The sequence below is a fragment of the Xiphophorus hellerii genome, chromosome 18 (assembly GCF_003331165.1).
Source record: "Xiphophorus hellerii strain 12219 chromosome 18, Xiphophorus_hellerii-4.1, whole genome shotgun sequence".
NCBI classification, from domain to species: Eukaryota; Metazoa; Chordata; class Actinopteri; order Cyprinodontiformes; family Poeciliidae; genus Xiphophorus; species Xiphophorus hellerii.
The window spans coordinates 747,851-774,336 of NC_045689.1; the positions used below are offsets into that span (position 1 = coordinate 747,851).

At 41.5% G+C, this 26,486-nt stretch overlaps 1 protein-coding gene and 1 long non-coding RNA gene across 4 annotated transcripts in view; one reads left to right on the forward strand and one right to left on the reverse strand.

Annotated features, from left to right (window-relative positions):
- The window catches only part of dlc (deltaC), a 385,702-nt gene that overhangs the window by 32,295 nt on the left and 326,921 nt on the right, over positions 1 to 26,486 (forward strand). For all 3 annotated transcript variants that reach the window (XR_004342843.1, XM_032590768.1, XM_032590766.1), the window contains exon 5: positions 18,746 to 18,937. Coding sequence is in view for 2 of the 3 variants with exons in the window: in XM_032590768.1 (XP_032446659.1) it covers positions 18,746 to 18,937 (192 nt within the window). In the remaining variant the exon portion in view is untranslated. The remainder of the gene's footprint in view (positions 1 to 18,745; positions 18,938 to 26,486) is intronic.
- LOC116737556 (uncharacterized) lies at positions 3,489 to 17,087 on the reverse strand. The gene is made up of 2 exons (XR_004342848.1): positions 16,956 to 17,087; positions 3,489 to 3,641 (listed from the first exon to the last, which is right to left on the reverse strand). It is a non-coding gene; the product is annotated as an uncharacterized LOC116737556 (long non-coding RNA).

The window sequence follows — 26,486 nt, forward strand, 5'->3', positions numbered from 1 at the left end:
ATCTTGCTTTTATATGTAGGGTTGAATTGTTTTTGAGATCTATTAGGTTTTTATAGATAGGTGAAATTATTTTCCCTTTAATTTTTGATTTATAGGCATTTATAAAAATTTCCATTAGGTTTATATTTTTGTCAATAATTGGCCTAATTTTTGAGTTAACAAAATTTCTTATTTGTAAATATCGATAAAAGTCCTGTTTGTCCAATGAATATTTTCTCTTGAGTGTTTCAAAATCACTTAAGATTTTGCTGTTCATTATTGTGCACAGAGCAGTGATTCCCTTGGATGTCCAGTCCTTAAACCTGGTGTCCAGTTTGTTTGGTGGGAAGTCTGAGTCATATGCAATCCATTTTATTATTGCCAGGTCGTTCTCTAGTGCATTTTTTTTAACGATAGTTTTCCACACTCTAAGGGTTGTTTTCATCCACTGGTTATCTATATTATTTATAAAACTTTGTAGATTTGCATCAGCCAGAATTGCCTGTACAGGAATGGGTGTCGCCTTTGTTTCAATTGTTTTCCATTGAGCATTATATGTTGGTCGCACCAGTATATCAGTGTTCTTGCTTGTGCTGCTAAATAATAATCTTTGAGGGAAGGTAACCCCCAACCTCCCATTTTCTTTTCCAGTTGTAAGACCTTATATCCAATTCTAGGTCTTTTACCTTGCCAAATGTATCTTGATATTAGTTTGTCCCATTCATTAAAATTTTTTTGATTTATTTCAATTGGTAAAGTTTGGAATAAATATAACAGTCTTGGTAATATGTTCATCTTAATTGAATCAATTCTTGAGCTAAAACTTAGAAAAGGAGTGAGATTCCATTTTGTGATATCCTCTTTAATTCTTTTTTGCATGGGAACATAATTATATTCAAATAGTTTTTCGAGGTCCTTTGGTATAGTGATGCCTAGATATTTAAAATGGTCAGTGTGCCAAACTAAGGGGTACCTGTTTTGGATTTCCTGCGGTGGAGTATAGTTATAAGCCGGCATCTGAGTTTTGTTAATATTAATTTTGTACCCTGATAATTGACCGAATTGTTTGAATAATTGCAGCAAAACTGGGAGAGAGTGGGTTGGTTGTTCCACATAAATTAATATATCGTCTATCCCTTTCATAATTATTCCTTTAATATCCTTATTTTGTCTTATCGATTGGGCTAGTGGTTCTAAATATAATGCAAAAAGTAATGGTGACCACGCACACCCTTGTCTAGACCCTCTTTCTAAAGTAATTCTGTCTGATAAATGTCCATTAACTTTAATTCTCGCTGTGGGATTATTATATAACGCCTGTATTGTTTTTATTATTGTATTATGTAGTCCAAATTTATGTAAAACCCTGAAGAGAAAATTCCAGTCAACTGAATCGAATGCTTTTTCCGCATCTATACTGATAACAATAGCTTCAAGTTTACTTTTTTGTATGTGATCTATAATATGTAGTGTCCTTCTTATATTATCCTGTGTTTGACGTTGTCGTATGAAACCAGTTTGATCGTAATGTATTAGGGAAGGGAGAAATTCTTCCAGTCGTCTGGCCATTATAGAAGTAAAAAGTCGATAATCAATATTTAAAACAGATATTGGTCGGTATGATCCGCAATCCAGTTTATCTTTACCTTCTTTATGTATTACTGAGATTATTGCCTCCTTCCAGCTCGGTGGTGTTTGAGCTTTTTTCAGAATCCAATTTAATGAAGGGAGGAGGATTGGAATCAACTCTTTCTGAAATTCCTTATAAAATTCTGCTGTGTATCCATCTGACCCAGGCGATTTACATGGTTTTAATCTACTTATTGTGTTTTTTAATTCTTTTTCTGTAATGTCTGATGTCATTTTTCTATTCTGTTCTTCGTTCATATAAGGTAGTTCTAGTGAGTTCAAATATTCATCAGTTTGTTCTATAGTTCCTCCAGAGATTTTTGAGTATAAGGTTTTGTAAAATATTTCAAAAGCTTCCTGGATGTCATTCAATTTGTTCTTTAACAATTTTGATTTAGGGTTTCTAATTCTATGGATTGTATTTTCTGCAGTTTTCTTTTTTAGTTTCCATGCTAGTACCCTCATAGATTTTGATCCGCCTTCATAGTGTCTTTGTTTAAGAAACATGAGGTTTTTCATAGTTTCCTGTGTTGCCATGTCATTAATTTAGACTTAGACTGACTTTGTTGTCATTTTGCATGCACAGGGTGTATACAGAACGAAATTTTGTTGCATACGGCTCAGAACAATGTTTTGAGGTTCCAATGTTATGAGGTTTCTCCGGAATATAAATCTAAATATAAAATATAAAGTGCAGGACTGACAGTAAAATAGAAGTTATTTAGCTCTGTACATGTGCAAGGTATGAAGTGGAGACCAGTTTTTGAGTGCAGTCCAGTTAAGAGTTCAGCAGTCTGATGGCAAGTGGGAAGAAGCTGTTTTGGAACCTGGTGGACCTGCACCGGACGCTGCAGAACCTCTTTCCAGAGGGCAGCAGGGAGAACAGTCCATGGTGGGGGTGTGAGGGGTCACTGACGATGTTTCGGCCTCGGGACACGCAGCGCTGGGATGAAATGTCCTGAATGGAGGGAAGGGGGGCCCCGATGATCCTCTCTGCTGTCCGCACCACTCTCCTCACGTTCTTCCAGTCGGAGGCGCTGCAGCCTCCACACCACACAGAGAGGCAGCTGGTCAGAATGCTCTCTATGGTGCTTCTGTAGAACGTCTTGAGGATGGGCGGGGGCAGTTGTGCTCTTCTCATCCTCCGCAGGAAATACAAACGTTTCTGTGCCCTCTTGGCCAGAGACGTGGTGTTCACAGTCCAGGTGAGGTCGTTTGTGATGTGCACCCCCAGGAATTTAGTGCTGCTGACCACCTCCACAGCCGAGCTGTTGATGAGCAGTGGAGCGTGGCTGGGCCGGTTCTTCCTGAAGTCGACGATCATCTCCTTCGTCTTGCCAACGTTCAGGATCAGGCTGTTGTCTCTGCACCAGTCCACCAGCTGCTCCACCTCCTCTCTGTAGTCCAGGTCGTTGTCGTCTCTGATGAGGCCCACCACCGTTGTGTCGTCCGCGAACTTCACGATGTGGTTGGTGGCGAACCTGGGGGCGCAGTCGTGTGTCATCAGAGTGAACAGCAGAGGCTCAGGACGCAGCCCTGAGGGGAGCCTGTGCTGAGGGTGATGACATCGGAGGTGTGTTGTCCGATCCGGACTGACTGAGGTCTGTCGGTGAGGAAGTCTAGCAGCCAGTTGCGCAGGGGGGTGCTGAAGCCCAGGTGACCCAGTTTTCCTGCCAGATGCTGTGGGATGATTGTGTTGAACGCTGAGCTGAAGTCCAGGAACAACATCCGCACATGAGTGTTCTTCTCCTTCGCTTTCTCCTCCTCCGACTAGTGCTGCTAGGCGAGTCCGCTGCGCTGCGGGCCGCTGGGTCTTGCCTCCGTAGCATTCCGAGGTCACGTAAACACTCCAGAGTAGTCGTATTTATGAGTCCAAAATCACTTGATGATCGTAATTCCAGCAGACGCTGGCAATCATATGCTAACTTACTGAGTGGATGCAAAGTTTGTAGCGTTTTAGGCGGCGTATTTTGCTCAAATACTCGCAAGTTGTCGAGAGCCCATGCAGCCGCAGCCATACAGGGCGCCGCCATCTTAGGAAAACCTAAGATTTCTAATTCTCTTTAAATCTTCCAGTATTCCTCCATTTTTTTTAAGTACACTCACAATGTCACCATATAAAACCTGGATCATAGCTACAGGCACGTGCAGGGGGGGACCGAAGGGGGGCTTGAGCCCCTGCCCCTTTTATCCTTGATGCCCTTTTTGAATTTTGTTTTGTTTTTTCAAAAAAAAAAAAATTTATTTTTAATCTGTATGTCAGAAGGCCTGTTTGAGCCCCTCAGCAATAATATTTCTCTAAATATAATAATTTAGTAAAAATAAACTAGTCTGGCTGCCCTCAGGCTAATAATGACTCTCAGAGCCTCCATGTTGTTCAGACTCCATGGTGAGGAGGAGGAGGATCTGTTCCTCTATCTATCTAATTATGGGCAAGAATATTTTCATAAACTGGTTTGTGAATAAAAACGTAGGTCTGATGTTAGAAAAACTGTTTCTATTTATATTTTCATAATCATCCTTCCAATAGTGGGACAAAACCCGCCTCACCACTAAACTCAGAAATGTTGCAGAGAAACTTCTGACTTTAACTTCATCATTCTGCTAAAAGCCCGGTTCACTACAGGCAGTCTGGGTCGGAACCACCGACAGATAGAAAGAATATCTGATTTATATCAGACATCCTGATATAAGACACTGAGACTGTCACCGCGAGTCGCAACGCAGCTCAAAGCCCCGATACCACCTGGTACCACCCGGTACCACCCGGTACCACCTGCTGACTGTTCGCTCTGCTTCTCCTTAACGTTTCTACCAGGCGGGTTAAAGCCGCTGGAGGTTCTGGGCTGTAAACAGAAGTTACTGCAGAACCTCAAGTGTTAAAGGAAGATTCGGCCCAATTAGAGTTCATGAAATAAACATCAGAGAAAATATTGTAGCAATAATCAGAACCGCAGCAAAAAGCCAAACATGCCACAATGAAATGAACCAAAATGTCTCCAAAGCATCAGGGGACTGACAGGGGCCACCGGGGGATTCCAGGTAGATTCCAGGTAGATTCCAGGTGGATTCCAGGTAGATTCCAGAGATGCGCATCGCAGCAGCTGTTCCTCCAGGGCCGGCCCAAGGTAATATGGGGCCTTAGCCAGAACCCCCCGTCCTACTAAGAACCTCAGCATCACTAACATGTTTAAATATCGATCAGGTGAAACTGTGAGAGGGAGACCAGGTTTAAAATCAATCACTGATTATTGGTTATTTGCTGTGATGTATTTGTGAACAAACCCAATTCAAATACAAAGATTACACCATATTGTAGCCATGGTAACACAACAATCAAACTACTAGATGATTCTTTAAACTTTTACAAAGTAAACGTCCTAATTAAATCCTAAATGTACTATTTATTTTTCTCATTTGAATTTATTAAATAAAATGTAATAACATTGTTATTCTCTATAAATGATGCTACAGGTTTAGATCTATGGTCTGTGGTACAATTAGACCATTTCTAGGGGCCCCTGAATGTCTGGAGGCCCCTGAATGTCTGGAGGCCCCTGAATGTCTGGAGGCCCCTGAATGTCTGGAGGCCCCTGAATGGCCCCTACCAGCAGCTACTGAGTTTTCTTTGCCTTGATATCCCAGTCTTATAATTCTAGATCTAGAGGTTTAACATCAAACTATTATATAGTTTTAACCCCTTTGAGTTTCTGATCTATAAATCAGTCTGCAGCCAGGTTGTTCTAGAGGTTAAATAGATATTATTAGGGCTTCATTAGTAAAATGGCAGCAAATTAGCTTATTTCATAACTTCATGACCTTTGACCTTCTCTCCTCTGGTCTGTTTAACAGCTACAGTCTCAGATCAGCTCAGCCCTCCAGGACTGTCAGCAGCAGAAACAGAAACTTTTTACCTGTTGGGGAAAATAGAGACTAGATTTGCTTTGCATTTCCTGCATGATGGCGATGATCCAGTAGGATCCAGTTAGATTCTTGGTTAATGTGGGTTGTTGCTATGTTGTTGTACGGAGTTTTTGTTCAATGTGCCCCTTTCTTAATTTGAGCCCCTGCCCCTCCAAAGCTCTCTGCACGGCCCTGCATAGCTATGAAACCAAATTAGTCAAAGTTTGCCACAAATATTGATGTTCAACCAGGTCAAAAGCTTTTTCTTGATCTATAGAAATCAGACCAATATCTATACCCAATGAGCTGGAGATTTCCAAAACATCTCTGATTAAAGTGACATTATTACTTATCAGCCTGCCAGGCACACAACATGTCTGGTCCCCATGAATGACTGAAGCCATCACTTCTCTAAGTCTGGTAGCCAGGACTTTGGAAAATATTTTTTAGTGCAGAGCAAAGAGACTGGTCGCCAGTTCCTTATATCCTGTAAATCTCCCTTCTTTGGGAGCAGAGTAACGTCTGCAGCTCAGAGGCAGCCAACCTCTCTGCAGACTATCTGTGATAACCTCCAACAAGTCCTCTCCGATCACAGACCAGAATGACTTGTAGAAATCAACAGGAAGACCGTCCATGCCAGGAGATCTACCATCTTTAGACTCATCAAGACAGTATGCAGTTCATGCAGCGTGAGCTGAGCCTCCAGTTTTCCATTGGCTTCAGCATCCACCTGAGGAAGTCCTTTGTAGAAACCATCGCTCACATCTGGGTTCTCCAAATGTTCACTTTTAAAAAGGTCTTTATAGAAACTGACAGCAAACTTCCTGATCTCAGAGAAACCTGAGATAGTAGAACCACAGTCAGACTTTAGGGAGTGAACCATCTTTCTTTGCCCATTCTTTTTTTGTAGTCCGAAGAAAAAGTGAGACGGGGCATCCATCTCTGTTACACTTAGGAAGCGCGATCTGACCAAGGCTCCTTTGGCTACTGTGCCCAACAGGTTGGCCAGAACGACCTTTTTATCTTTGAGGGAATCTAAAAACCCTCGGTTTCCTGTAGACTGAGTCTCCAAGTCCCTCAGAGATCTGGTTATGTCTCTAGTGACATTGTGAGTCAACTGTTGACACAACTGCTTAATTTGACATTTACCATAATCCCACCACTGTTGGACACAAGAAAAATCTGATTTAGATTGTTTATGACTGATCCAGAAATATTCAAAAGCTGTTCTAAAAGCTCTTTCGTTTAAAAGAGCTGTATTAAAATGCCAATAAACACTCTGTACACGAATATTTTTAATAAACACAGAGCAACAAACCAGACAGTGATCAGAAAAACCAACAGGAATTATTTGACAATTCTTAAATATATTCAAATGATGTTTAAAAGCATAAATACGACCCAATCTTGCCAAGGATAAAAGATTATCTTTAGAATGACTCCATGTACTGTATACTGTCTCTGATTCCTGTTGAAGACTCTCCACACATCCGAAAGGTCAGAGGTCGCAGGCCGCTGCCTGAGCCTTCGAGAGGATTCAGCATGAGGCTCTAAGTGATTCAACAGATCATTCTATCCACCCCTTAGTTGGAGCATAAACATTAAGAAAAACTAAATTCACATTTTCATATTTGGCTTTAACTTTCAATAAATTACCTTTGATTATTTCCTCTGCTTCACAAGAAATAGGCCAAACATTCTTAGAAAACCCGATCAAAACACCACCAGTACAGCTGGACTTGTGACTAAAACAACCTGCCAATCGCTCTCATCATCAGCAGTGCTGTGTGTTTCTTGAATTAACTTTATATCAATTTTCTTTAAAGCTATAAATCTAATACACTCAGCCCTTTTCACTTAATCTCTGGCACCATTTAAATTTAATGTGCTTATTTTAAAATCACACATAGAAATGAAGAAACAAAAGAAAAGACACAGAGAAACATAAAATATTTCTCTAAATATCCTCAACTTCATCAGCAGTAATTTCTTGGGCTCTGACTTTCAAAATCAGTTTCTTTAAGCGATAAATTTCTTGATCTGTTAACACATCATCTACAAAATGTCCAGTTTTCTTTGTTAAAGGCTGAGAGGATTCAACAAACATTTTTAAATCTGGAAAATATTCTTCTACCTTAATCAGCCTGAGTCCTTTAGTTTTTTGTAGAAACTTCTTAATTTCAGCAGGAGGATCCAGATTCTGCTGATCGTGGCTCAAAGGCAGGTTACTATCAGACTCCAAACTGCTCTCTGCTGCTTTGTTCGCTCTCTTAGCTCTGAGAGCTTCAGTGCTGCAGTTAGCAGGTCCAGAACTTTTCCTTGGACAGTTTCAACAACTCCTCATAAAGCATGCTGTCATCTTCACAAAAGCTTTCACAAAAAACTTCATCAGTTTTTTTCCCCCCTGAATCTGCATCAAAACTCTTCACAGATTGATCATGTTTCATCTCTATCGGTGATATCAACTTCATTAGAACGATCAGAATCTATAAAGGATCGAACTTCAGGCTGTTCCTCTGCAGCTACAACAGAAGGATCACCAGGAACCCCGGAACCAGCAACACCAAGACCCGCACCGACTACCGTCAAACCACCAGTGGCCGCGTGGCCCGCTTCGGCGGTACCGCGACCCGCTTCGGCGGTACCGCTGCCCTCTCCGGCGGCACCGCGTCAGCGGCACCGTGACCCGCTTCGGCTACACCATCACCAGCATTCACCATCTGTGTTTTCTTAAGCTTTTCTGGACACGATCGAATCACATGACCTTCTGCAACCAAAACATTTCATGTTCTCTGAAGAGGCAAAAACCATATAATTAAACCATCTACTTTGAAATTAAGGACAGGTTTAGCTCATTAGCTGCGTCTTTAAGGATCATAAATACCTGCCTGCTATGACACACGACATGTTTAAGAAGCGCAGATTTACAACCCAAAGAAACCATCTTTAGGGTGGAACTAGCTGCCCATAGCGTGACGACTCCTTAACAAGGAGATCATTTTTAATAAACGGGGTGGATTGGAGATGATAATCTTTTTAGCTGGAGTGACCAGCGGGAGATCCGGTGTGAAAGTGTCATGAATGATGACTTTCCTTTCAACCAAATCATTCACCTTAGATGTTCTTTCAAGAAAGATTACAATCGCACCATTCATACGGGAAGCAGATTTCACACCTTTACAGCCTAAGCTAAGCTAAGGCTGCCTCCTCTACCCAACAATTCACTGTCGGTATGAGTTTGACATCATGCCCACGTGTCAACTTTTCAAACTCCGCACCGCCCTCCACAACGGGCATGATGCCAAAACGCCAAACCAAACCGGGAGCAAAAAACTACCGGACCAGTCTGGGACAACCAGAACTCAACTTAAGATCAAGTAACTGTGTGAAGAGAAAAGTGTTCAAAACACTTTGGAGAAAAAGGTAGAAAGAAAACTCAGAAAATCACTCAGTCTAACACTCCCGTCTCTATTTCTATTCACTCTGAGAGAGAGAGAGGGAGACAGAGAGACAGAAAGAGAGAGACAGAGAGAGAGAGAGAGACAGAGAGAGACAGAAAGAGAGAGAGAGACAGAAAGAGAGAGAGAGACAGAAAGAGACAGAAAGAGACAGAGAGAGAGAGAGAGAGGCAGAAAGAGAGAGAGAGACAGAAAGAGACAGAAAGAGAGAGAGAGAGAGAGGCAGAGAGAGAGAGACAGAAAGAGAGAGACAGAGAGAGAGAGAGAGACAGAGAGAGAGAGAGACAGAGAGAGACAGAGAGAGAGAGAGAGACAGAGAGAGAGAGAGAGACAGAGAGAGACAGAAAGAGAGAGAGAGAGACAGAAAGAGAGAGAGAGACAGAAAGAGACAGAAAGAGACAGAGAGAGAGAGAGAGAGGCAGAAAGAGAGAGAGAGACAGAAAGAGAGAGAGAGAGAGACAGAAAGAGACAGAAAGAGAGAGAGAGAGAGAGAGAGGCAGAAAGAGAGAGAGAGACAGAAAGAGAGAGAGAGGGAGACAGAGAGAGAGAGGGAGGGAGGGAGAGAGAGGGAGAGAGAGAGAAAGAAAGATTTTTGATTTTTAAAAACTCATTTATTCACTCAGTGGTGATACATAGGAACAATCAACACCAAGTCAAATTAACACATTCATAAATGAAAGTTCTGAATTATTTAAAGTAAATAAAACACCTTCATAATCCCAAATATTCTGAAAAATATTTAGCTCATCCACTTTTAAATAATATTTATATTCTAACATCACTCTTGCTGTAACCATACTCTTAAAAAGTTTTACACAATCAGTATTCTGTTCATTACTAATTTTAAATTTTCTACTCAAATATATTGCAAACTTTGCTTGACCGCAAAAAAAATTTAACAACCGTCCAATTTTCTTTTTTCCTTTGCCATATAAAGAACCAAAAATAAAAGACTGTTCTGTAAAACTTTCTCCAAATGATTTCCAAATATCTCTTATTATTGTAAATAAATCCATTAATCTAAAACATTGTACAAAACAATGAAAGATAGTTTCTCTTAATAAACAAAAAGGACATTTAATAATAGAATAGATTAATAATAGAAACAAAAGCATTAACCGCAATAATACCATGTAAAATTCTCCATTGTAAATCACCAACATTTTTAGTTAATGGTGGTTTATATAATAATCTCCACACAGGTTTCACATCAAAACCAACTTTAAAATAATCTCTCCAAGGAGTATCTTTTTTATCTTTTAATTTGACTTTGTTCAAAGCCTTAACACATTTCATATATATTAACTTTCCATTCACAGAATCCAAAATTGTCCATTCATTTTTTCCTTTCTCTAAAAAAGGTCCAGGACATTCAAGGTCTTTCATTTGTGGCTTAAAACAGCTTAAAGAAGGGATCTGCTTTATCAGCTGTTAGAAACCCATCAAACCATCCCTTTATGAGTCTTTTGTCGTCTTCAGATAACATTCGCTTAAAAGTTGCCAACATAATGCTTACAGTTCTTAAAGAGTGAATCTCCTATCTTCGAGCCAAAGAAACAACATCATCCATCTCAGATCCAACAAGTTCAAGCAGATGTTTCAACGTAACAGCCCACTTTTCATCAAACGTTCAGAAATCATAGCCATTTTGTCCCACGCTGAACCCAAACGAGATCCCTGGAGGACTGGTTCCAGTAATAACCAGTTTAACGATGTTAACGTTCTAACTCTCCGTCAGGGTCCAAGATTTTAACACACTAACATAAAAAGATGACAAACACTTTACATTATGTTTTGAAAAGTCAACAATAAGCAAAGTTTTACCAAAACCTAAATTACCAACTTTTGAAAAAAAAAAACCATTTTGTAACTTTTCTCCACAAAACATTTTGATCACCAAACAAAAAACTCTTTAAATCTGCAATCTGAAGGCTGTTTTCCTCTAAATGAATCAACCCTTGCCCTCCTTCTTCCTTAAAAACAAAACACTCTGAGGGACCCAATGTAATCTGTCCCAAAAGAAATTTAAAATAATAGTCTGTAATTTCACCAGAAGACCGATAACAGATAAACGATGCCACAAAGTTGAAGCAACCAGATTATTAATAATTAGTGTACGGCCTCTATAAGAACATCCTGGCAAAAGCCATTTCTTTAATCTACCCTCCATTAGTTCAATAAAACCCTCCCAATTTTTCATAACCTTTATTTGATCCCCCAAATAAACACCCAAATATTTAAAACCATTTTTCAACCACTTTAATTCATCGGGTAATTTAGGTTCTTGTTTTGTCCACTTACCAACTGACAAAGCTTTACTCTTGCTCCAATTAACTTTGGATGAAGAAATTTTACCAAAACACTCAATAATTTTAATTAAATTAAAAACATCAGACTCTTTTGTGATTGCCACAATAATATCATCAGCATATGCAGAAAGTTAGAAAGGTGAAGAAACTTCACTTAACTTTACAGCCTGCAACTTTTTCCTGATTTGCCATAACAAGAGATCAATGCTCAATGAATACAACATTCCTGACATTGCACAACCTTGGCCAATTCCTCTCTTTACATTAAAATGTGACTTAAACCACCATTGACTTTCAATACACTTTCAATGTCACAATAGAGGGTTTTAATCATGGCAATGAACCCAGAGGAGAAACCAAAAGCTTTCAAACTATTCCATAAATATTGGTGCTCCACTCGATTAGATGCCTTTTCTTGGTCAATAGAAATCAGACCAAAGTTTAAACCCAATAAATTAGAGACGTCCAAATAATCTCGAATTAAAGTTATGTTATCTCTTATTGATCTGCCAGGGATACAATAAGACTGATCAACATGTATAACTTGATCAATCACTTTTCTCAATCTGCATGCCAGAAACTTTGAGAAAATCTTGTAGTCAGTACACAATAGACTGACAGGTCTCCAATTCCTTATTTCATGAAGATAACCCTTCTTAGGAATAAGAGTGAGCTCAGCTCTGCAACAGCTAAGGGGTAACATTCCCCTTGCCACACTGTTATTTAGAACTTCCAACAAATCTTCAGCCAACACAGGCCAACACGATTTATAAAACTCCACAGACAAGCCATCTTTTCCTGGAGCCTTGCCATTTTCCATGCTCAGCAGCGCCTCCTGCAGTTCTTCCAACGTCAAAGCATGCTCCAAAATGACCTTGTCTTGGTCCGACACCTTTTGCAAGTCCTTAAGAAACTCTGCTGTTATCCCAGAATCTTCTCTAAACTCACTGGCATACAACGTTGAAGAAAAGTCCACAGCTCTTTTCCGCAGTTCGGTGGGATCTGTCAACTCTTTTCCATCTTCAGGACGAATGCAACGAATGAGACGATTTTGTCCATTTTTCTGTGAGGGAGCATCCATTCAGAGACACTTTGAAAACGTAGCAGAGCTCCCTGCGCTCTGAACCCAGCAGATCAGCAAAGCATCTTTTTCCTTTGAGCGTCTGAAAATGGCCTCCATTTCCTGTGGACTCATAAACTGAAGATCCACCATTTCAGTCTCTAATTCTTCAATAGATTTGACCATTTCTCTTGTAACATTGTTTGTGTATTGATTACAAAACTGTTGCATTTTAATTTTACCAATATCCCACCACTGCTGTACAGATGTAATCTGACATTTCATGAGTCTCCACTGTTTCCAAAAAAAACAAAATCCTTTTTTAAAACAACCATCATTTAACAAAACAGTATTGAAATGCCAATATGCACTTTTAGGTCTTAAATTATTTATAAACACATTTCCTATGATCATACAATGATCAGAAAAACCCACTGGACACAAAGTGCATGATCTAAATATTTGTAAATGATGCCCAAAACAATAAAACCTATCTAATCTTGCCAAAGTAATATAATTCTCTTTACAATGAGCCCATGAGTATTGCCTTATCTTTCCATTTTTAAAACGCCACACATCAGCTAAATCATAAGTTTCAATAATACGTTTCAATATTTTCCTTGATTGTAAATGTGGCTCCAAATGATTCCTATCTAAATCATCTATTGTACAATTAAAATCACCTCCTAAAATTAAGTAATCTGTTGACACACAATTTAATAGTGTATTTGCTAATTTTTCTAAGAAAACACAACGTTCACTTGAGTTCACAGGAGCATAAACATTCAGTAAAATAAACTTTATATTTTCATACTTGACAATAACCTTTAACAATCTTCCAGATACAACATCTTCAATTTCAATAGAAACTGGAAGAAAATTTCTTGAAAAAAGAATAGCTACCCCTGCACTTAGCGAGGTGTTATGGCTCAAAATAATATTTCCATCCCATTCTTTCTTCCAATCAACCTCATTATCAACATTACTATGAGTTTCTTGAGCAAAAGCTATATCAATGCCTTTAGATTTTAAAAATTCAAAAAACATAGCCCTTTTTTTCACATCTCTTGCACCATTAACGTTCAAAGATGAAATTTTAAATCTGCTCATAATCACACAAAGAAAGATCCAAAAAAGAAAGAAAATACAGCATCTTATCATCTGTTTTTTAACTTTCATATAACTCACTTAATTCGAGCTCTGATTTTTTGCACCAGTTTTCAAAGTCTAAATACTTCAGTGTCCCTTAACCCATCAGATGTCCTTTGTCTCATTAACCATTTAGCTGAGTCCACAAATAATTTTCTATTTGGGAAAAAATCATCTATGACCACATCCTGTTTCCCTTTTGTCACTTCCAAAAACCTTCTAATCTGTTCTAGACTGTAACCATTGGTACTCTGACCATCAGGAATAGAGGAATCAGAAGATTCTCTATCGCTATCAGAATCAGATACAGAACCTGAATCACTTTCTTTCCCACTCTTTTCTTTAAACTGAGCCTTTTTAGGTTTTACCCCTTTAACGTCTTTAGATTTTCTTTTAGTGATTGGTACTTTAAAAACACTTTCATCATCCCTGATCAGATTTCCTCCACTATGAACTAAATCCTCAACATCCATTTCTTCTTGTAATCCTTCTTGTGTCGTTGTTTGACTCTCCTTACTCCCTTCAACAGAAGTAATGACATCCTCAATGTCACGTTCTGAAACATTTGACTGCTTTTGCTCTCCTGTTGAAACTCCTTCCTCAGGATTAATTTCTTGAGCTTCTTCCCCAGCAGCAGCCACCGGAGCTCCCTCCTCAGTTACACCCACTATAACTCCATTCGCAGTATCCGCTGATGTCCCTGGTTCTGGATTTTCGTCAACCTGAACATTCTCTTTTTGAATATTTTCAGGGCAATTACGAACTGAATGGCCCTCCTGGTTACATCCAAAACACCTCATAGTTTCCGTTGTCACAAAAATAGTGTAATCAAAACCATCAACCTTAAATTTCATCACAATGCTCAGTTCTTCAACATCATTTTTTAGAATCATAAACACTTGTCTTCTAAAAGAAACAACGTGTTTCAACTTTGCTGATTTGCATTTTCATTGTCGACATGACCTGACCGTGACGTGACAATTCCTTCAGCAACACATCGTCACTGATGAAAGGTGGCAAATTAGACAAGATGATCTTTTTATCCGGGTTCATTAAAGGGAAACAGTAGTTTGGGTATTTCTCAAAACAATTCCCCTCTCAACTACGCTGTTCAATTTATCAATCGAGTCCAAAAACATAACCACTGCATTGTTCATCCTGGACGCTGCCTTCACACTGTCACACCCAACAAGTTCCCCAACAGCCAACCCACAGTCCTCAACTGAAAAATCCACGCCAACTGGTAATTTAATACCATGTCGGCGTGAAAGGCTCCTAAAGCCAGCAGCACCGTAACTTTTCCCGGCCATCGCACCGAGCTAAAAACTCGGTGCTGCCGGAAAAAACTCTACTGAAACACCAGTGAAAACAAAAATGTGTTAACGTGCGAAACAGATGAAACACCACTGTAAAAAGTGAAATTCAAACCTTTAGAAAACCTCACACTCGTTCTCCTTCCACTGCACACATGCAGCAGACGCTCATACATGCGCACTCGAGAGAGAGAGAGAGAGAGAGACACAGAGAGAGAGAGACACAGAGAGACAGAGAGAGAGAGACACAGAGAGAGAGAGACAGAGAGAGAGAGACAGAGAGAGAGAGACACAGAGAGAGAGAGACACAGAGAGAGAGACACAGAGAGAGAGAGAGTCACAGTCGCCTTGTGCTTGGTTCCTTCTTGCTCCTTGGTCAGTGCTCATAGTTGAGTGTTTTGTTTTTTTTAATTGCCGGTTTTTGTCCAGCAGACAGTTTTGGTTTCTGACATGGGCAGTATGGGCAACCGCCCAGGGCGTTATCATGTTAGGGTGGCACCACAACTCAGTGGATTGTGGGACAGAGATGAAGCAAAGCAGAACAAAGAGTTTGAATTGATAATGATGTTGGTTAAATATATTTCTGCTGTAAGTATTTAATATCTAGATGTTTTATGGGAATATGATTTCTTTCCAGATCATTTTAAGAAGCAATTTTGCTCATATTTCAGATTTTATTGTGTCATGTAGCGCGGGGTGCCGGTCTTGCTCTTGGGTTCGCTGCACCGCTGTCCCAAGATCGACTCCTCTTCCTCAGTGGGATGTCTTCCCCCACCTCCTTCTTTCCACCCCCTTCCTGTTGGATTTCTTTCAAAATAAATGCCACTAGCAGCAAAAAATGTGAAGTTCATGCTATGATAGGACAGGAGACAGGATGTTTCCAAGTCACTCAATACTTGTTAGGTCTGTTTAAAGTGCATTTTTCAGGGAAACAACTTTCTCTTGAGTGCATTTATTTTATGTTAAATGAAACATTTCAGAGGTTTAATAATTTCTCTCATTTTGCCGAATTACATCTAACTCTGCAGGGCATCCCTGAAATTCTGATGCCCAGAGTCACAAATTAAATCTAAACCGTGTTACAGATAAAAACATGTTTTATCTGCAGCATTGTTCATTTCATGGCGCTTTACTGATGCATTAAAATTAAACATGATAGGTACACTTAATGATACTTTATTAGTGATTAGGTGATTATGGTTGCCACCTTTCAGAAATCAAAATAAAGGACGCCCACCAAAATTGTACTCCAGTCAGACTAGCATACGTTCAACACGTTTATACTTAATTAGATTTACTTAAGCTTTAATGAAGTAGGCGTAAAAAGTATTTGGTAAAAATCTACTCAAGTACTGAGTAATTGATCATAACACCTGATTTAATATTCAGAATGTGTCCTAAGACAACCCAGAATATAAAAGTTATGTAAACATTCTGGGGTTTTAAATAGTATTATCCAAATATTTATATAATTAAGGAGTTCGGTTTGGAGGCTGGCTCTAGACCAAATGTACTTGAGGGCCAGTGCAGTCAGTGTTTTTTCATGGAGAGCACTTAAAAAAAGAATGAATCAAAAAACAGCAATATATTTAATCATTTAATATTCTGAGCAAAGAGGCGCTTGTGTCTGATTCTTTCTCTGTGCAGCAGCTAAAAGTGCAGAATTTTAATTTTTATTACTGGTAATTATTAAAGTAAAATTGTGAAGATTAAAAAAATCGACCACTGAATATTAAAAAAGACATTTATTTAGTATAACTCCTTCAGTTCCCCTGTTGGCCTGCAGGTCTGCTGTATTTTTGCTTAGCATGTTTTACTTCATTAATAGGAAGTCAGATTATCCAAACTGGTAAACCACATTAATACAACAGTTGTTAAATAATACATTAAATGACCACTGAACAATTATTCATAAAATGTATCAACATTTCTAAATATACAGAAAATCCTTTTTAAAGTAGGAAATATTTAGGTATGTACTGTTAATCTATTAGCATGATTTGTTCTTTAAATTTTTATTCATATTACTTTGGCTGATACTATTATATATTGAATAAATTATTGTCCAAACTCAACATCCTAAGCAAAGAATGAAACCACAATAGTCAGTTAAAATCACAATAAGAATCTTAATCAATAACTAAATGTTCTGCACCATATCAGCCTCAGGAGATGATTGAGGATGAAGAGACTCTGATTTCTGGTTCTTTAGGTTCTGATGGGTCTGCGGTTCCTCTCCTGATCCATTCTGTCTGACATACAGCAGCACACTGCGCCACCAAGGACACGTTTTAAAAACTTTCCCTGTTTTCATCCTCACCAACATTATTCAGCCTGGGATTTACGAGAGTTTTTCCTTCTAAGGACAGTGAATCGGGTCGAGGACGTTTCAAAAAGATGCGGGTTGATAGCAGCTCACCGCGGCTGCGCAGTGTCCGTCTCTAGGCAACGGTGACGTCCAGCGTCGGTCCGTAGCGTTCTGGGGTCCTTTAGCTCCCGCCACAAGAATTTAGCTGACCTTAATATTTCCTGTTTTATTTTGGTCATTATTGTTAAACTTAGTGTTGATGTGTGTCTGAAAGGCGTTTCTATCGAACTTTTATAGAAATACGGAACAAATCGCGTCCCGTATCGGTTCAATGCGGGACGCGACATTTAGCAGCCAAATACATTCCCTATTGTACGGGACGGGTGGCAACGCTACAGGTGACACATTCAGCAAGTACTTTTACTTTTAATACTTAAGTATTTTTAAAAGCCAGTACTTTTTTACTTTTACTCAAGTAAAAAATGTTAATGTGGTACATTTACTTTTACTGTAAATGTACCACATTTACAGTAAAAGTAAATGTAGTAAGTACTAGTAAAGTACTTTACTTTACTAGTAAAGTACTCTAGTAAATGTACTTTACTAGAGTACATTTTTGTCTGTTTACTTGTACTTTTACTTAAGTACATTGAGTACTTTCTCCACCACTGTAAAAGATGCAATAACCTGCAGGCCCACTTCTCTCCACGTTTCCTCTCAGTTTCTCCTTCTTAGCGTTAGCTGACGTATCTAAGTGCTAAGAGCTAACTTCCTGTAACTGGTGAGCAGCAGTGGCCTTCAAAATAAAAGCTGCATCTCTGTCTATGGGGGCCAGTCACATCAGATGATGACTGCTAGCAGCAGCTGATCATTTATCGATTAGCAGCTAACCGCTAGCAGCAGCTGATAATTTATCGATTAGCAGCTAACCGCTAGCAGCAGCTGATCATTTATCGATTAGCAGCTAACCGCTAGCAGCAGTTGATAATTTATCAATTAGCAGCTAACCGCTAGCAGCAGCTGAAAATGTATTGATTAGCAGCTAACTGCTAGCAGCCAAAACTCTGTTAGCAGAAATCCAGTCAGTTCATGTCTTCATCATCCTGAACCAACAACATGGACACACAGTCTGCGTCATCCCCAGGAATCCATGCTGTTTCCTGCTGCATGGGCCCCATCATCAGGTCCAGAACGGGCCCCATCATCAGGTCCAGAACGGGCCCCATCATCAGGTCCAGAACGGGCCCCATCATCGGGACCAGAACGGGCCCCATCATTGGGACCAGAACGGGCCCCATCATCAGGTCCAGAACGGGCCCCATCTCTGGTGGGCTTTTGCTGCTTTGACCAGTCTGATCAGATCAAACTGGATCCACTTGGTTCAGAGCAGCTGATCAGATCCATGATCTATAGTTCAGATGACGAGAGAGAATCCAGAAAACACAGCAGAGGTCAAAGGTCAGAGAGGAAGTTGCTTCACTGAGAGCAGGAAGTAAATAAATTCTTCGGCCCATGAACCGTAAAAATACCCGGTCTAGTCCAGCACTCATAGGTGTGTGTGTGTGTGTGTGTGTGTGTGTGTGAAGCTGTTTTCTGCTGTTCTCCTGGTAATCTTCTCTCTTCTCTCCTCCCATCAGCCATCTGTGCAGGCGGCTGCGGCGGGCACCGCGGCGTGTGCGAGGCGCCTGAACGCTGCCGGTGTAACGTGGGCTGGGAGGGGCAGCGCTGCGACAGCTGCAAGCGGCATCCCGGCTGCCTGCACGGCACCTGCCAGCTGCCCTGGGAGTGCAGCTGCAATGAGGGCTGGGGAGGCCTGTACTGCAACCAAGGTGGGTCCGACCCGGTCCGGTTTCCTCTAAAATGACTGAAGACGAGACACCAGACTGACCTCTGACCTCTGGAGTCCACACAGAGCAGACCTGATGTGAGGCCCGGTTCTAAGAGCCACAGGTCCAAACCTGTCACATGACCCGGTGTCGACCCGTCGGGTCAGACGGACTGAGAGACGTAGCATTCACTAAAGAATCCTGGAAAAGTACTGATCCAGATGGTCTGTTTTTCCGGTCTGACCCGGTCCACACAGAATCAGCACCGGAACCGCCTGCTGGTCCAGAGGGAGGAGGCGGGGCTTAACCTGGTCCAGAGCTGGTTTACTGTGAATCGACCCAATTAGAAACAGAACCAGGAAAAACTCTGACATCAGCTCAGAACCAACAGAAAGTCCCGTATCTCAACTTCCTGTTTGGTTTTACATCCCTTAGTGACCAAAGTAATAAAAACTTACTGAGACCAACCAGTAAAAACCTGACAATGTCTTTGAATTTTGGTTCAACAGAATCAATCAATCAATCAATCAATCAATCAATCAATCAATCTCTACTTGCATAGCACATTCCAGCAGGTTGATGTTTCCATAGCAACTCTAACCAGCTGGTTTTAGTCCGGGGACTCAGTGATGGACTGCAGAACCTTGTTGGTGTCTCTATCTTCCTGGTTTTAGTCAGAACTCCAGCAGCAGCGCTCTGGGTCAGCTGCACACTATAACTAAAAACCTGCAATCAGTAAAATAATATTTAACAATAAGGTTGTCTGTACCCTAAATTATACACGAGTCAAATAAATCTCACAACACTGCATGTATCAAATAATGTCAAGAAAAAGGGAAACATTCATTCAAAGTCAAATGCAGGTTGATTAAAATAAACAATCCTAAGTTACTAAGTCAAACTTCCTGACAGCCTGGCATTGTTTGGGCTGGCTCAGATATTTCTGACTGAGCTCAGTAATTCAGGAGGAGGCAGAGGAGTTCAATATTTTTTTCAGAGATTGTCTTATGTTAGGACAGCGAAGGTTTTAATACGTATGTAAAATCTTTTGTGTTTAAGTTTCCTGCTGCAGCTCTCAGCAGCTGCTCGGTGTGAGAGTTCACTGTCTGGAGGTCCAGCGGCTCCGTCTGTGAAACATCACCAGCAGTAGCGGCGGTCCAACAGCCGGAGCAGAACCAGCGTCTCACTCCGCAGCTCGTTGACTTGAATGATTGTTCGGGTTATTTGTTTAGCTTTCTGACCGTCGTGCTAACCGTGTTGGTAGCTGTGCTGCTTTACCTGCTATCTGTTTGTCTTCTTCCTGCGCTGAGCCTCGATGTAGCCAAACTCCGTCAAGTGTTTGTTTTTTAAATGTTATATTAGGTTCGTTGTGTTGATGCATTTTGACGAGCTTCACCGCCGAGGTCATTTTCCACCGCAACACGCAAACGTCTCCATTCACTCTGAGCGTTAAGTTAAAGCTCCTCACTACAGGATTTGATGATGATGATGATGATGAATACTTTATTAATCCCCAAGGGGAAATTCAAGGTCCCAGCAGCTTAAGACATTACACACAACATACACTACAGTTCACACAATATATTACAAAACCACTAGATTACTAGATAAACACAATTACCAGATCAAGGATCAGTGCTCAGACTACATCAGATTGGTCTGATGGCTGTCACCCGGGAGGAAGCCTCTTCTGACGTCTGCACACAGTTTGCTGAAGACATGTCAACAAAGGACATGGATTACTGGAAGCAGGTCCTGTGGTCTGATGAGACCAAGATCAATCAGTTTGGTTCAGATGGTCTCCAGCATGTGAGGCGGCTGCCAGGTGAGGAGTACAAAGAGAAGTGTGTGATGCAGCATGGTGGTGGGGATGCCATGGTCTGGGCTGCAAGTTTTGAGCGTGAGGAGAAAGTTTTGAGAAAGCAGAGTGAATATTTGAAAGGGAGCAGAAGTTTGGAGTAACAAACATTACAAGTTTGAGAAGAAAGACATGAAATCTGAAACTCTGGAAATATGGCAGGAAAATTACCCCATACTCTAGATCAGGGGAGCCCAAAGTCGGTCCTGGAGGTCCAGCATCCTGCATGTTTTAGTTAGGATGCAACTATGTATTCAAACTTGTTTTTTTTCTGGAAAATAAATCAAATCTTTGATTTTTGCTTTCAGTCTTTACTTTCAGTTGGTACCACAAGGTCTCCCTGGTTTTACCAACAACCGTCTCAGCAGGTCCAAGTTCTTCTTAGTCTCTGATGATCATCATTGGATCCAGGGGCCTTAAACCAGGGAGAGACTAAAACAGGCAGGATGCCGGGAATCAGGGGCCACTTTGGGCTCCACTGATCTAGATCTACGACTCTAGATCTACAACTCTAGATCTATAACCATAGATCTATAACCCTAGATCTACAACTAGATCTATAACCCTAGATCTACGACTCTAGATCGTTCCTCTTTAATAACTTCAGTTTCTGTTCAGAAAATTTTGTCTCATCCACACATTTCTCAGTTCTCAGCATCTGTTCAGTGATTGGATGGGTCAAAGGTCACCTGGTGACATCATAATGTTGAGCTGTGTATCAGCTGCGTCGTCATGGTAACTGATCTTATTTCCTTTTGTAACCTGAGCCAAAGGGCAATTGAACCAGAGGGGTCCTAGGATGGAGCCTTGGGGAACCCCACATATGACCTCTGACCTCTTGATGATAATAATAATAATAATAATCATTAATAATAATAATTATCTGCCAGCGCCTTTCAAACCCCAGAACCTTTTAAATATTAAAAACACAAAGTAAACAGTAAAAATGGCTGCAAGACACAAAACCACAAAATAACGGCACAGTGAGAAGTGAGTTAAAGTGAGAAGAAGCTGAACAGACGAGCTTTGAGTCGACGTTCCGGATGTCAGGAGGAGCAGCGTTCCTTTTCCCCTCGCTGCTGAGACGGACAACAGGCTCTGAGGATGAGGAAGAGGAAGAACGAAGGTGAACGGGTGGCGATGAGCAGCGGGTCAGACCGATAAGGAGGGGAAAGGTTATGAACTGAATGGAAACAGGATTTAAAGTGAAGTTGCTGTAAAATGCAGTGATGTGGTGAAATGAGGCCAGCAGAAACTGGAACCAGTAGAAGTTTACAGACAGATTTCTGAGGCAGAGCAACCAGGAGGGAAATACAGGAATCAATGAGAGAAACGACCAGAATATGGAGGCAGAGAGCAGAGAGGGGGAAATATTACACAGGTGGAAATGAGCAGATAAATGATATTATTATTAATGAGAGGAAAGAGGAAACCCAGACTGTGAGCCTGAGGGTGGAGAGACCAGAAAACCGTCCATGATGAGGCTTTAGATACAGAAAACTGAGACGTTTCCTATTGAAACAGAGAAATCCCAGTTCTTCATGTCAGACTGGAACCAGTCTAGAACTGGAGCAAGTTGAGTTCTGGACCGGAGAGTCCGACCCAGTTCTCCAGTCGGTTCAGTAACATGATCAACACTGAGGTCCAACAGAACCAGAACCAGCTCTGTGGTTCTTCCACCGTCTGTGTTTATATGGATGCGTCATGTTCGGATTTACCCTTTGGACCCACATGCAGAACCAACAAGTCCAAGTAAAGGAAATAAGGTTTATTTTCAAAAGGTACAAACAACAACTGACAGGTTTTCAGACCCTTTCTGGGGAGCGGCTAGCATCACGATCGGAGGCGCCTGGAAGGAGAAGGAAGTTACAGAAGGCCAGGACTGAGGGGATCAGAAATGCGATAGGAACCCTGACCCTTCAGAGTGGTTCTGGAGGTGTCCAGGGTCCAGCGTGAAGACTGGTGATGAAGATTCCAGAGGTGAGTGCGAGGTAAGGCCGGAGCCAGAGGTCTGAGTGGAGCTGGGGAGACACGGCGGCAGGCAGGCAGGAGACTTGCAGGTCACAGGAGGAGAAGACGGTGAACGGATCCTAGAGAAATCCAGTGACGAGCCACAAACCTGGAGGCAGCAAACACAGGAACAGTAAAACTTCTGGTAAGTACTCGAGAAACGAATCAAAGGCTGGTAACAGCTGACTGCAGGAGAAGGCCAGGAAGACGAGTGGTAACGTCAATCATCCAGCGCTGAGTGACGGCTCTGCTGCTCCTCTACTCCCAGCACTCAGATGAGGCTGATGAGCTCCACCTGTGAGGAGCTGCCCCCGCTCTCCACCAAGATCCTCGCTGGAACAGATGCATTACTCGCACTCACACCCACGCACACAGGAACCCTGACAGGATGTCCTTGAACCCTTGAACTAGGCCGGTCTCAGTGCTGTGGTAACCACGGAAACCAGACTGAAAGCAGCTGCTTAAATCACCTGATGAGCCAGGAGTTTATTATTCAGGTCAGATGGATGAAGTGGGTCGGATATCCAGACAGCAGGAAGAGGAGCTTCATGGGTTCATCATTTGCTACGTTTGGGTTCAGCATAGATACTGGATTTGGTGTGGATGTCCAGATTAATCCTCTAATTTTTTTATTTTCTCTGTATAGAAGTTGGTAAATTTATTAGACTTAGACTTAGACTTTATTGATCCCTTGGGAAGACTCCCTCAGGAAATTGAAGTTACCAGCAGCTCCCAGGCAAAAAACAAAGTTAACACACAGTAAGCAAAAGTGCAAAAGAATACAAAATACAAATTAAATACTAAGGTACACACTAAATGTGAGTAACCAAAACCTTAAATTATGCAAGAAAAACCTTAAATTACGCAAGAAACAAGAAATAAGAATATAGAATATAAGAATATAAATGCATATAAATACAACACAAAAAAAAATATAAGAATTTGGCGGATAGATTGACCAGTGATATCGTATTGCACTATGTGGTTTGACCTGATAAGTATGGAGAAAAATACAAGGGGTCACTACTCCTTCCACCCTCTGTCCTGTGTCACCTCCCCCCCCAATGAGGAATTGTACAGTCTGAAGGCATGGGGGACAAAAGAGTTCTTAAATCTATTGGTCCGGCACTTGGGAAGCAGCAGTCTGTTACTGAACCGGCTCCTCTGGCTGCTGATGACGGCGTGTAGAGGGTGGCTGCTATCGTTCATGATGTCCAGCAGTTTGTTCAGTGTCCTCGCCTCTGCCACCGTCACCAGAGAGTCCAGCTTCATGCCGACCACAGAGCCGGCACGCCTGGTCAGTTTGTCCAGTCTGGACGTGTCCTTCTTGGATATGCTGCCTCCCCAGCACACCACGGTGTAGAAGAGGACACTGGCAATCACAGACTGGTAGAACATCCAGAGCAGTTTGCTGCAGATGTTAAAGGACCGCAGTCTCCTCAGGAAGTACATCCTGCTCTGCACTTTCCCATACAGGTGGCTAGTGTGTTTTGACCAATCCAGTTTACTGTCCAGCCACAGCCCGAGGTATTTGTAGGAGTCCACGACCTCAACCTCAGTTCCCTCTAATGCGACTGGTCTCGGCTTTGGTCTGCAGGTCAGATGGTTCTGTCTCTGGACGGTTTGGGATTCTGTCAACTTTGTTCATGTTTTTCTTTATTACTTCCCTTGCATGTTTCAGTGTGGAGTGATAGCTCTGCAGTCTCTTTATAGATTTCATATAAACGTGAAGTTGAATTTTACTCCATTTCCGTCCATCCAGCCTGGGATCGGAGCGGCGGACCGCGCCCATCCCCTGGGGGTCTGTTCCTTACTAGAGGCTCTGAACTCAACATTTCAAAGTCCAAACCTCCAGCAGGGAAGACTCTGTTTTTCTGTTTGCTCCATGCTAGATAGCGACTTGTACTTCCTGTTTACTGCAGCCATGCGTAGCATCAACACCTGATGTCATCATGCTGTGCGTCGCCTGATAGATGGAAACACGCCTAACTTGGATTCTTTCTTTGCAACATTTTAAAAGTTTGCTCTACGTTCTCCTGACGGCTGGATGGAGACACGGCAGTGAGTCTCTGCTCCAGTCCTCAGGTGTTCAGGCCCGCTGAAGAGTTCCAGCTCCAGGAATTAGACCGGGCCGCTTCAGAGTCCTCCAGAGTTTTGCTCTCAGCCGTTCTTGGCTGTTTTCAGCCGCTGTGTGTTTGGGTCAGAATCAGGATGGAGAGGAAGCCAAATGTTTAGAACTTCAGCAAATATTTCAGGACATTGCTTTGAGTTTTAATGGTTAAATCCAAAAAATAAAGGAAAATGACTTCTTGATAATAAACCAGTAAGTTATAAAATGTAGCTAAGTATTAATGCACATTCTATAAACTTAGACCAATTAATGCGTTTTATTTCTAGCGGCGCCCGATTCATTTTTTCAGGTGGGGGCCATGGGGTGTTTGTTCACCTCTGTTACGCACTTTGAATGTCAGGCTTGTTCGTTGATATGATGGAACCTGTCAATCAGTTCAGTGGGTTTGTGGCAATTTGTCCCAAAGTAAACAGTCAACATCTGTTCCCTGGAGGACGATGTTTTGGGTCGACCATGCGCTGCGGTCTGGCTGGATCTAATGATTGTTTGCTATTAAATGGTCGTAGAGATTTGGTGGAAAATAATCAGAAGAAAATGTTGTCAGTTGTCAGTGGGAACAAGCAGAAAGCAGCTTTACTCAGAGCATTTAGATGGAGGAATGGACTTTATTCCATTTCTGGAAAAATGTAAAAGAGGAAAAATGCAGCCGACCTGAGAACAGCTGAATACAGACGGACGATTTTAAAACACAAAATGTCTGGATGAAGGTTTTGTCATCATTACATCACTAGTGTGATGAATAGTTGTCCAACCAGGTACCCTGTCACACACACACAGACACACCAACACATGCCCACACACACACACGCCCAACACACACACACACCAACACATGCCCACACACGCCCGCCCACACACACACACACACAAAGCTCATAAACTGGTGACCCGCCAGAACCGCACACGGTAAAAAGCTCTTAAAACTACGGGCGGATTCAAATTCCTTGTTCATTTTTAGCTTACAGAAAAAACAACAAGCTGCCAAATTTCCAAAAGTAAACTGGCCAATAAGATTGAGGCTTTGTGCGGAGCTGCAGGACTCACAGACTCACTACGTACAGTAGATCTTTTTTTCTCCTAAATGTTGTTAATAGTAAAGAGGATTAGATAATGAAAAAAAATTCAAAAATGTTGCTTTTCTGTTTTACTTAAAGGAAAATCTGAAGGTCCACACAGTGGCTACAGCTGCAGGCGCCCTGTGCTCAGATACTTATTACAAGTCCAAAATACGCACAACACAGCTACAGGATGGATAGATATGACAAAAATCACGACTGGTCAAATATTTGGAACATTAAAATAATAATGAAATAAATTACAAGTATCCTCCAGCAATACCAGTTTAGAGCAGCAGGACAACCTAATGGTTCTGTCATCCCGTTACGGCGCAGCAGCAGCTGCAGCAGCAGGAGCTCCAGCAGCAGCTGCAGCAGCAGCAACAGCAGCAGCTCCAGCAGCAGGAGCTGCAGCAGCAGGAGCTGCAGCAACAGCAGCAGCAGCAGCAGGACCTCCAGCAGCAGCAGCAGGAGCAGCAGCAACAGCAGCAGCTCCAG